General features: G+C 38.4%; 1 protein-coding gene and 1 long non-coding RNA gene across 3 annotated transcripts in view; one reads left to right on the forward strand and one right to left on the reverse strand.

Annotated features, from left to right (window-relative positions):
* Window positions 1–4143, forward strand: part of LOC120311571 — a 102490-nt gene extending 98347 nt beyond the window's left edge. For both annotated transcript variants that reach the window (XR_005557661.1, XR_005557660.1), the window contains exon 3: window positions 3827–4143. This is a non-coding gene — a long non-coding RNA (uncharacterized LOC120311571). The remainder of the gene's footprint in view (window positions 1–3826) is intronic.
* The window catches only part of LAMA4 (laminin subunit alpha 4), a 103884-nt gene extending 92023 nt beyond the window's left edge, over window positions 1–11861 (reverse strand). The window contains exon 1 of the mRNA XM_039351222.1: window positions 10933–11861. Coding sequence (XP_039207156.1) covers window positions 10933–11133 — 201 coding nt within the window. The 5' untranslated portion in view covers window positions 11134–11861. The remainder of the gene's footprint in view (window positions 1–10932) is intronic.
* Window positions 11862–12858: the final 997 nt, after the last annotated feature.

Here is a 12858-nt window from a genome sequence, read left to right on the forward strand (position 1 = left end):
CAGATATATAATACGGAATAAAGAATTGACTTAAATAATTTATTTTTAACTTCATAATTGGCTAGTATAGCTTTGTAAATTAGCATTCTTGTGCTCTCCATATGATGAATGTGATTAAACACATAACACTGCAAAGTCATCATATTCATTTTGTAATCTTTGATAGTTTATAAGGGGGAAAAATTGGATTGAGATAGAGAATTATTACAAAACAACATAAATTTGGGAAACAATAGAATAGCAACAGAAGATTTCAGCAGCAGTCATTCTCAGGGCAACATTTGAAATATTTTTATTCCCAAAACAAAATCAGAGGAATATTTGATTCAAAATTATTTTTAATACAGATATTTAATGCAATTCAGCTATTTTTGAGAATGTCTAGATAATATGAAGGATTAATGTTACCAGTTTTTGCCATTTACGTGTCAGTCAGGTAAGTAACATTAGCATTGCACATATTTGTATAAAAGAGCCCAATAAAAATGCAATTATAATTATGGGATAAAGCTGTTTAGGTCATGCAGTTGGGCTTGCTAATTTCCTTTTCTTCTCAATTTCCCATAGTTTAAGAAACTTAAGGCTGGCAGCTTGAATTTTAGAAGTTGATTTCCACTTAAAACTTTGGCAAACTACAATCTCAAACATCTGTAGTGTAATTTCCAATCCATACAAAGTCCTTTCTTAGACATGACTAAGAGTGACTTAGAAAAGTAATGCCAGTAATTAATGGCAACTTGAATTATTTTTGTATTGAAATAATTTCAGAAGATCTCACTCAATACATTCTATGCACTGTAAACCACGAAGGTTTATATGCAAATAAATGGACTAGTCTTTAAAGTGCCAACAAAAAGTTGGTTTCACTCTAGTGCCAAACTCATGGTAGACTTTTTGTACAGATGTCAAGTGATCTGCAAGTAAACCACTGACATGTATTGGTGGCATACAACTCATGGTTTTCACGTAGGGCTGCTGCAAAACCAGTTGTCATTTGAGCAGCACTACTAGTTCTGTCAATAGCACCCAAAAAGAATAACCAATATACTCTAGTCATATATGCCTAGGCCTTTTGTTACCCTAAAGCATTGCCTCTCAGAAAACTTATAGTTATAAAAGATAGGAGAAAAGCTGATTAAAGAGTTCAGTGGAATGGGATTACCACATGAAAGCCTAATAGAAATTGAAACTGTGGGTAATGTCCTGCTAAACTTCCTTTTTAAATAGAGATATTCAGGCTATATACAATCAGAATGTGATATTTAAGTGAGACTAAGGATAATCATCACAATCTTGTATTAATTGATCTGGAATTAATGATCACAGATAGCATAGCTCTGTTTTGTATACTAGCTACAATAGAACATAAATGAGTCCTTTCAGAGGGCTAAGCGTGAGTGTAGTTTTGTGTTAATATAATGTTATATTTGTTCCACTATATGTTTGTTATATTATGCTTCATCCACCAATTAATTCTTCTCTGTAATGATCCCTTAATTAATAATATCCCTTATATTATATCCACCTATATTAAAAAGCTTTCTCTCCCTTTGAATTCCAAAATCAGAATCAATTTCATCTAGAGTCATTAAATCATTACTAAAAGCCAACATGGGTTTGTCAAAAATAGATCATGCTAGACAAATCTTATTGCATTCTTTGACCAAGTGACAAAATTAGTGGATCAGAGGAATGCTGTGGACATAATTTACTTGGACTTCAGTAAGGCATTTGATAAAATAGATCACAACCTACTACTTGATAAGATAGAAAAATGTGGGGTAGACAGAATCACCACCAGATGGATCCGTAGCTGGCTGACCGGGCGTACTCAGTGAGTGGTCCTCAATGGAACTGCATCTGTATGGAGGGAAGTGTGTAGTGGGGTGCCCCAGGGCTCTGTTCTGGGCCCAGTACTCTTCAACATCTTCATCAACGATTTGGATGAAGGGATAGATGGGGAACTCATCAAATTTGCAGACGACATCAAGCTGGCAGGAATAGCCAACACTCCAGAAGACAGGCTTAAGATACAGAAGGATCTGGACAGACTTGAACACTGGCACAACTATACCAAACTGAAATTCAATGGTGAAGAAAAGCAGGTTCCTACATTTAGGCAGAAAACCAAATGCACAAGTACAGCATAATGGCACATGCTCATATTCGTAACGGTGAGAGGTACCTCGAGTCCTAGTAGACAAATCATAAATATGAGCCAGCAGTGTGCTTCAGCTGCCAAAAGAGCCAACCCATGTGCTAGACGCTTGAACAGAGGTATAGAATCAAGATCCGTGAAGTATTAATACCACTCTACAATGCCTTGGTAAGGCCACACTTGGAATACTGCATCCAGTTTTGGTCACCACGATGTAAAAAAGATGTTGAGACTCTAGAAAGAGTACAGAGAAGAGCAACAAAGATGATAGGGGACTGGAGGCTAAAACATATAAGGAACGGTTGCTAGAATTGGGTATGTCTAGTTTAACGAAGAGAGGGACAAGGGGGGACATGATAGCAGTATTCCAATATCTCAGGGGCTGCCATAAAGAAGAGGGAATTAAGCTATTTTCCAAAGCACCTGAAGGCAGGACAAGAAGCAACGGGTGGAAACTAATCAAGGAGAGAAGCAACCTAGAACTAAGGAGAAACTTCCTGACAGTGAGAACAATTAATCAGTGGAACAGTTTGCCTCCAGAAGCAGTAAATGCTCCAACACTGGAAGTTTTTAAGAAGAGACTGGACAGCCATTTGTCTGAAATGGTGTAGGGTTTCCTGCCCGAGCAGGGGGTTGGACTAGATTACCTCTAAGGTCCCTTCCAACTTTACTACTATTATTATTATTATTAGAGAGGAAGGGAAATAATGGGATTTCTTGTTATAGCTGAACAACCTGGTCTTCTTGAATTTTATGTCCTCTAATTTATTTTGATTCATTCCATGAGTTCTGGCTGATGCCAAAATCTGGACACCACTTTTCCTTGCTCTTCAGTTCTTGCTTTCCTTAGTTTATTTAATCCAGTGCTCCTGGAGCAAATCTTGGTTCCCATGTCTTGGCTCATTTCCAAAGTCCTGCTATGATCCGTTTTGCAATTTAAGACTCACAGTGACACTCTTGAATCCTGTGAGCAACCTATAGGTAATATATTCAAAGTTGCCCTTCTGAAGTGATCAATAATAGGCTGTGTAGAAGTGTGAGGAGCAAAACCAGCCTCTCTCAAGCTCTGGACTATGAATTCCCACTTTGACTTCACTCAAGTGAGATGTAGAGGAGGTACAAAAATATTATGGGTACTTTTGGTTGAATCATATATAGTAAATCAGTAGTATCAGAATAGCTCATCTACTTACTTCTAGAAGTTTTGCCCTTCCCATATACTGATGTTCTTTCATTATCTTTCAGATTTGCTCAGTTTTATAGCTCCCCCCCAATAAAGCACATTTAAAGTGTTTTCCTTCACTATTTACCTTTAATTAACAATTCCCACACTGAAAAGACACAAAGGATGGGAACATATAAAACTGATGAACATTAAAAAGCAGGTTTCTTAATCTTTAACTTCTTTGCAGGCCTTTTGTCATACAGGACAAGGCTGCTGTTTCAGCACTATCAAAAAACCAATAAAACCGAGCTAAGGGAAATATACATTACTTCTAGCATGTCATGTCTAATCACATTTCCACTGTAGGTTGTCTACATCCAAAGAATTTCTAGGAAAAATTCTGCAGAGTATTTGTGTGGCAAGATTAAATGTTATAACAGCCAGTATATGTGTTTCATTCTATCATGTTTCATTACTCTAATAGTTTTTTTTTCTTTTTTCAGATGCTACATTCCAGCTTGGAACATTCTGTGGACTGATTATGTAAATCTCATAAACCACTTTTTTCTAAGATCTGGCACCACTGAGCCTGACTAATGGTCAATATCTATTTAGGAGAGGAAGAGTATTTGAACTAGGAAATAAATCAAGAACATAATTGGGAGGCTTATTCTTCTTTCAGGACCTAAAAAAAAAAAGAGGCTTGATTCACATGGAAAAATGCTTATTTTTTAAAATAAGAAAAACAATATACCTATTTGGAATTAATATGCACCCAAATGAATTTTGATTTATAATTAAACATATTCGTATAGCTTTACCATCCTGTTTAGCTGATTTTGTTTGGTTTCCCTTCGGTTTTACTGGATTTAGTTTACCCTTAGAAGCTTGCCCTCTCCCTATTTCTAGCAACTAGCTTTTCCATCAAAAAAGCATGACAGTTTGAAGATAGGCCAGGGTTAAATTTATAAAAATTTCTAGTAGATTGGACCAAGTGGAGGCAAAATAGAAATGAGTGCGAATATCTGTCTCCAAATTCATTTTTTTAAAAATTAAATTGGTGTGGAAAACAAGTGACTATGCATTTGTTGCATTTCAAAACTCAATGCAGCCAAGGAGCTGGTGGGTACAATTATACAAAGCCTTGCCACTTTATACTTATCCTCATGCCTATCCTTTGAGAACCTCACCCCCCACATCTGAATATTTGTAGAAAATAGTCTACAAGTCAGAGTTCTCCCTGCTGCTGCTACCATACATTTCCTTAACCTTCCCTTTGATTCCAGTCCATCCAATTCGCCAGCACACAAGGACAGAGCTGGTACACAAGAGGATATTTGTGGCACGTGTTCAAGGAGCAGATAGCAGCTGTGGCTGATGTGTGTGTGTGTGTTTTGCACAAATAGATCTTAGGTGCTAATTGCTGGACCAGGAGGCTTTGTTTATAGTCACTAATCCCTTGGTTATTTCTTGGTTGGATTATTGCTCTATGTGGGGCTGACTTTGAACACCACTGATCCAGAATGCACCAGCTTGCTGCAATACTGTGTGTCTCTCAGTTTGTCAATGTAAAACCATTGTTGTGCAGGCTGCACTGGTTTCCAGTTTCTTTTGGGGTGTAATTCAAGGTACTGGTTATCCCCTTTAAAGTCTACATGGCACAGAGCCAGGTTATTTTGGGACTGGCTCTCCCTGAGAATTTCTGCCCATTCTACCAGATTGGATTGAACAGGAATGATCCAGATCCCTTCCTTTAAATGTTGCCTTTAGTGGGACATAGAAAGCATGCCTTTTCGGTAGCAACCCAACCCCAGTGGATCACCTTCTTTTTGAGATCTGGCAGGTCCATGTCTATGGAGATTCTCAGTCATCCAGATCATGGTTGTCCCAAAGGCGCTTTTTTCAGGAGGCAACTGGACTTTTTTGTTTTTCTTTGAAGACATTTTGCTTCCTATCCAAGAAGCTTCTTCAGCTCTAACTAGATCAGTGATTCTCAACCTTTCTAATGCCGTGACCCCATAATACAGTTCCCCATGTTGTGGTGACCCCCAAGTGGTTGTGGCCACCAATAAGAGGGAGTAGGACAGCTAGGGAAAAGGGAAAAAAATGGCAGACAGCATGGTTTGGCGACCCCCGTGAAATGGTCATTCGACCCCAAATGGGGTCCCGACCCACAGGTTGAGAACCACTGAACTAGATAGTGGAGAATGGAAGGATTCATATTCCTTGCAGACAGCTGGTCATTTGCATTCTTTGAGAGAGTTATTGAGGCCATTTGGAGGTGTACCTGTGTCCTCAGGGTCACCTGAGTAGTGCAAATGTGTGTGGAGCCTTCTTGGCTGCAGGATGTTTTCTGCCTTGAGTCCCTTCACTGTTGAAGACAGGCACAGGCTGTAGGGAATGAGTCTGTGATGTCTGCATCTCGAATTGAAGTGCAAATGGTTCCTTAGTCTGCAATGTTGTCTGGAAATCTGTTCATACTCCTCACCATTCGAAGGGTGTTCAACCCAAAGTGCATAGCTAAGTGTCTATGGAGATTCTCAGTCATCCAGGTCATGGTTGTCCCAAGGTGCTTTTTGGCAGGTCCCCACTCTCTTAACCTTTTGGATAGCTAAAAAGAACTATTCCCCCCCCCCCGGCTGTTGGGATAGTAAGGTTGGAATATGTGGATTGCATAGATGAATAGATATATATGATCTTTTGTTTTACTGTTTATGATTTTATCATCATTATTAGTCACCAGAGCTGTATGCCACATGATGGGTGACCATATAAATCAAATTAAATAATAAAATAAAATAGATAGAAGGTGCTATAACAGTTGTTCATCACAGCTAGATAGAGAAGAAAAACTGACAGCAAGAAAAAGAAAATGCAGAGTGAACAAAATTCTAATTCCACTTTGCTAGGACGTGAGCCTTAGTGAGGCAGGAATCCAATGACACCAAAATAATGCAAAGTACATTATGGTACCACAATGGTATCTCTTTTTTAAAAATATCCATGGTACTCTGCATATGCTTATATGCTAAGCAACTTGTCCAGCAATGTCACCTCTAATACAAGCCAGAACTGATAAGGTTTGTTTTGGGCGCAACTTTAATGTTTCCAGTTCAATACTATTATTAACTAATACAGTAGGATTATTTTTTACTACTAAAGGATAATTTACCAGCCAAAGAATACTCAAAAACTCCAAGAAGTAGTGCAAAATTGGAAGATGTGGAGAGACCTGGCCCATAGAATTGCCAAGAGTTGGACATGACTGAATGGATAACATCATCATCATCATCATCTGATAATCTACTGGTAAACTAATTATATGGAGTTCATGAATGTGTAGAATGAGCTTTATTTACCCATTGATGCTAGATCACCCAAGAATTTTGCCAGGTTATTAGGGGTGAAGAACAAGCAGGATGAAAGAGAGCAAATCAGGGCCGAAGGATAATCCAGAGGACAGGATCCAGAAACAATCCAGATAATGAAACTAAGGAATAATTAGTTTATAATTAGCACATAGAATGTGCTAAATACCATAACTCTGAGTGGCTCACAATATATTACCATAAAAATCCAATACAAATCAAAACAAGATGGGATCCCATCACTATATAGAGACATAAAGAAAAATAAGAAAGATGAATCCAACAAGGAGCCCATCTCAATCCAAGGCCTGAAAGAACAGCCAAGTCTTCAAGGCTTTACTGAATGCTATCGGGGTGAGGGCCACATGGATTTTAGATTCTAAAGAGCAAGCTCTGTGACAGGCAGAAACCTTGGGAAATAGTCAGTCCCTCAAGTAACCTGGCTCATGCCATGTAGAGCTTTATAGGTAATAACTAGAACTTTGAATTGCACCCAGAAGAATACTAGCAACCAGTGCAGCTTGCTGAGCAGAAGTGTTATGTGGGCATAATGGAGCATCATCCCTGAGCACTATTTTCTAGACCAGTTGAAGCTTCAGAGTAGTTTTCAAGGGCAGTCTCATGTAAAGGACATTGCAGTAGTCAAGTATCAAAGTAACTAGAGCAGTGGTTCTCAACCTTCCTAATGCCGCGACCCTTTAATACAGTTCCTCATGTTGTGGTGACCCCCAACCATAAAAGTATTTTAGTTGTTACTTCATAACTGTAATTTTGCTACTGTTATGAATCGTAATGTAAATATCTGACATGCAGGATCAGACTCTAGATTCCAGAAGATAGAACCATCCAATAAAAGGAATTCCACAGCTACAGGTAGTCCTCAACTTATGACCATAATTGAGCCCAACATTGGCTTTTGCTAGCTCTACCTGAGAGGCGGGAAGTTGCTTCTTTGATGCTTTAAGTCTTACATTCTCTGTGTTGTTTTTATCTGCCTGGAGAGGATAGAGGAGCAGTGTCTCAGTTCCTAAGACCATCGGAAATATGTGTTTTCCAATGATCTTAGGCGACCCCTCTGAAAGGGTCGTTCGACCCCCAAAGGGGTCACAACCCACAGGTTGAGAACTGCTGAACTAGAGCCTCTTGATCGATGAAGCCACACAACTTGTGCACTGGTGCACCAGATGGAGCTGTGCCAATCTCCCCCTTGGTCAAAGTTGTCACCTTCCCTTTGAACAGGAGTTATTGGTTCAGGAGGACCCCCAGATGCTCAGTTGGAGATCACCTGTCATTCAGCAATGACAATTACTTTGCATTGGGGCTAGTAATCTTTGAGGATATAATAGTAAATCATAATGCTTTTCTAAGTCATTCAATCAAAGTCACTAATAAAATTTGTATTATAAATTCAAATTGAGAGCATTGGGCTCGAAACCAAAAGACTTTGAGTTCTAGTTCTCCCTTAGGTACAAAGCCAGCAGGGCAAACCACTCCCTCTCAGCCTTAGGAAGAAGGCAATGGCAAGACATTTCCAAAAATGTAGCTGAGAAAACTGTAGAGACTTCTTCGTGTAATTGCCAAGAGTCAAAACTGACTTAAAGATACCTAAAGAAGTAAAAAAAATCTAAAAACCCAATTAACTGAAGAAAGGTTTCTGTGCACAGCTTGGTTTGTGAAGACATTAATATATATGTTAAACATTAATAGGATGCATGTATTTAGTCAATAATAATTAAAAGCACAAATTAGAAGCAAATTTCCACTGGATTTTCTAAAGAAACATGTGTGGTTAAAATTTCCTCTGGAAATAATTCCTTCTGCTTAGACTGCATCTTTATTCTTCCTTGCCTATAGTATTAAGGGCTTGCCTATACTGTACAGAGATGTGGATATTAACTTGACCCAGATTTAATTTCCAACTAAAGCAGTGCCTGGTGCTGGCAGAAAATATTTGCTTGGCTGCAATTCCTTAAAAGTAAACATTTGTGGTGAAGCCTAACCCAATGTAAAAATGTGCAGGGATAGAAAACCCAAATTAATCTTATTCATCCATTTAGGGGATTTTTGTGAGCTACGATGTTCAGGTTTTGTTATTTCTACCTCACCCAGCCAATCAAGCAGTAAATGTATTGATCCCGGGGGGGGGGGGAAAGAAGTTAAGCATAAGTTTTGGTCTTTGATTTTTGATTGAGTCACTGCCCCATATATTCTCTTATGAGCATTCTTTTATGAATGCTTGCTAGAGCAAAAAGGCAAGATAAAAATGAATAAAGAAATGTATTTTTTTCTGATAAGGCATACTAATAAATTTGAGCTATTATATTGCGAATAACACACATCCAAAGCAGATACTTAATAAAAAAATAAGGTATTCCATTTTTAATGGCTATTGGCAAATACTAACAAATGTATGCAATTTGCATCCAGCATTGGGAGGGATATACTTATAGCAATGCATCTATTTAATACAATCTTAAGTTGGAGTTCCTGTTCAACTACTTGTCAGATTTTAGAGGTCTTTCTTTTTCTTCTGAACATGAGTATTGAGGATTTCACAAGAATTTCTTATTCATGAAAATAAGAAATTCAAACTGTGGAAGAATACTACAATAACAACAATAATATATTTTTATAAATTCTTCTTTTGCTAAATACTGGTTCAAAGAAAGCTTAGCTGCAAACCAAGATGTTCAATTTAAAACCTGCTATACATGTATCTGTTAAATTTAGTACAGTAGTAATGAACCAATGCTTCAATCCTGGGAATTCATTTTGGGCTAAGCTCTGCACACTTTCTGGGTTATTGTCCAAATTCTCTTCTTTCCCATGACCTGTCTTAATTTGCCTCCTACACAATATCACTGTTACAGGATATAGTTTCTCCCACCCAAGTCAAGTTGTGTTTTCCCCTCCCAACTCAGCTGTGAATTACACTTAAACCAAAATCAATCAATGACAGGTATCCAAGATGGAAATAAAACCAACTTCATTATCATTATCTCATACATTTTACATCTTCTTGATGTAATTTTATGTCATTAAAGTACACTCTTTATTTTCACAAAGGTAGAAGAACATTTTGCTGCAGATGGTCTTCAGCCATTTATTTTCTAAAGTTTGAGCGTTATGAACTTACACTTAGAAAACAATTGTTATGACAAAAGTCCTGAATGCTGTGGCTATAACTTCCAAACAAGCAAATGAAGTATTGATGAGGTTGCACACAAACATTCCTCTAGGTGTAACACAAAGTCTATAGGCTAAGGTTCTGTACCATACTACAGTTTTGAATTCTACTCAGTAGGATGTATAACTACTTCTAACATTATACTTCCAAATTGGGAGAATTGAATAAACCCACGTGATATAATCATAGAACCATAATACAAAGCCTTATTTTCATTGGTGTTCCTAATTTGTATTTAAGGAGCATGCATCACATCCTTTGCATGTGCAAAGTCCTTTCTTTTATACCATAGTGGATATGCTATATTCCCTTGTTTCTAAGGGAATTTTTGAAGGTTAATCATGTGGTGATACCAATCCTAGTAAAGATTTTGGCTGAGAAAAATAAGAATATTGTAACAATCAAGAAATACTCAAGTTAAAACGAGGAAAATAGATCTTTTCTCACAAGAATACATATTTTGCAGTTAAACAGTATAATAACTTTTAGAGGTCAATTGACTCACACAGATCAGTGTAGGATCATGGTATGGGACTTTGTGTTTACACCGAAATGAATGGGATGAACTGTATATTCATGCAACTAAACAAATCCTTACTGTCAAAGACAGTGAAATCAGCAGATTTTGTTATTTAATGTATTTTTCTCTCTCCTGACAAACCAATAACTCTTTCCTCAAATCTTCCTGCAATTCCAGAGGCCTCAATCTCAATCTCAACCCAAGTACAAACTTCTCTTTCAAAGGGAAGGTGGCACTGTAAGTTAGTTTACTTTAAACTCTTTGATAGGCCAAGTTATTGTTTTTTTTTTTTTTCATGAAAAGCCACAAGCTAGCTAACCTGAATTTGTTATACAGTACTGCACCAGGGGATGCACTTTGGAATTTGAAAGGGAATCTTTTCTAGCAGCATTTAAAAAGCCTTACAATCTTCCTAGCCCCACACTTCTGCTTTCAAGTGGAGGATATTTGTATTACCCGTTTGAAGCCTTAAACAAATATGAGAGAAAGGATAAAAAAGAGGAGAAAGGTCAACAGACAGGAGAGTGACTGTACCTCAGCAAAATGCGACCAGCTTGCAAAAGCTATAGCTTGCTGCTGCCCTCTGAGAAGGCTATTGTCTTGGCTACCCTGGGCTGAGCTCTCTTCAGTGTCAAAATGAAAAGCGTTGTCCTCTGCCGAAGCTGAGCTTAAGGAGAAACATCCCAGGAAGGAGAATATAGGAAAAATCAGGGTCCAGGCCAAGATCAAAGCCATCTCCTCCCTTTACATTCAGCAGGGATCTTCCAGTTTCTTGCTTCTTGCTTCTGCTTTAATTGCCTCTCCGGCCCACTTGCTTGAGTGGCGCCTCGGTTATTTTAAGTATCAGCTTCCAGATGTGGGACTGCTAAGTCAATTTGCAACAGTTCCTTCTCAGAAGAGTGCCTTTGCTTTCTTTCTCACTGGCTTTCGGAGTCTGGAGTTCCTCTTTCTCCCTGGAGGCTCTGGCTGAATAACATACAGATGGGCAGTGCTTAACAGAGAGTGTCAAAATGCAGATTGTATTCCAGGAAAGCAGCCCGAGCTGCACTGCCACCTTATCTCCCCTCAGTCAGGATACAGGCTGAATCTGGATTCAAAGCTCTGGCTTCCGCCAACTTTTTCAGGATCGTCATTCCCCTTTCCCCTTCCAGCTTGAGAGCCACCCACGCAGCATTCAAGTCAGACCTCCCCACGCTTCTTCTCACATCCCCTGCTCAAGACTTAATAAGACCTTGCCAATGATGGTTAGCTTGCAGGATATCTTTCGAAGTATCACACGCATGGAAAATTTGAGATGGGTAGACCCACAGTCAGAAGGAGGATACGGAGATATGATGTTTTTTTTGTCATTTGAAAACTTCAAGATGAAATCAAATACCCAAGAAGTCTTAGACCCAGGATCTTTGCTAGAAAATGGGGATCTTAACACTCTTTATTAGATTCTCCTTTTCCCATTTCTTCTCATCAAATTTGATCACTGAAAAAAAAATTCATTCAGTACCGATTTAGAAAATGGCTTCATTATGCAATTGCATGAACTTTTATTTACAAAGACCAACTTGTTTTCCTTCTCAAGAGATGCTTTGTGAAGTGGCTGAAACAAGGCTGGTAGTGTATAAAATTCTGCCAAGTAATTGACTAGGCACGGCCTCTCTCTATTTCTAGACTAAACCCCTTAGATCATGACATCATTTTAAAGCATTCTATAGTTTCTAAGGCTCTTAGCAGACCGGCAACATTTCCATTAAAAATGGCAGTATTTATCTAGAACAGTCTCTGCCTTGGTGCCTGCCACCCCCCAAGTCTTTCTCCTTGTATCCAAGCAATTAGCCCTGTGAATCGAGACTCTGATAAAGTATCTTTGCTTCGATCTTTAACTCAGGTGTTGAAGAAAAATGATGTTTACAGAAAAACAAAACTTGCTACCCTACTTGAGATTATGCTTGAGAGAAGATACAGTCAGAAAAAAAATAAGTCCAAGCATCCGTTCAATTTCTTTGGCTACTCTCTTAAGACCATTAGAGCAGGCCTGCTGGTCCTATTCAGTTCAGCATTCCTTTTCTAATAATGGCCAGTCAGATGCATCTAGGAAAGTTCAAAATCATGGAATACAAATGATTTGATCATAATAATCTGTATTACACGCTCCGCTAACACCCAGACTTAACTAGTTCAGTACACTGCACTGAGGTAGGAATTGGGGACAGATAGCCACATTCCAAGTGAATAACATCGGATATAGGCAAACCCATCTACCAGTCTGATGGTCTCCCTTGCAGAATTTCTGCAAGTCCCTAGAAAGATAGGTAAGATAGATCTTCAGATCCAGTAAAAAAAATACAATGGAGAGAAAACACTGCACTCCCTTTTTTCTCATTCCCCCCTCCCCAGATCAAGATATACAACCACTCCTTTCAATACAGTTATAGAGGATAGACACATGAGAGCCTTGGGTGTCCA

The sequence above is a fragment of the Crotalus tigris genome, unplaced genomic scaffold (assembly GCF_016545835.1).
Source record: "Crotalus tigris isolate CLP2741 ecotype Arizona unplaced genomic scaffold, ASM1654583v1 scf7180000018371.15429387391:27106975, whole genome shotgun sequence".
Lineage (NCBI taxonomy): Eukaryota > Metazoa > Chordata > Lepidosauria > Squamata > Viperidae > Crotalus > Crotalus tigris.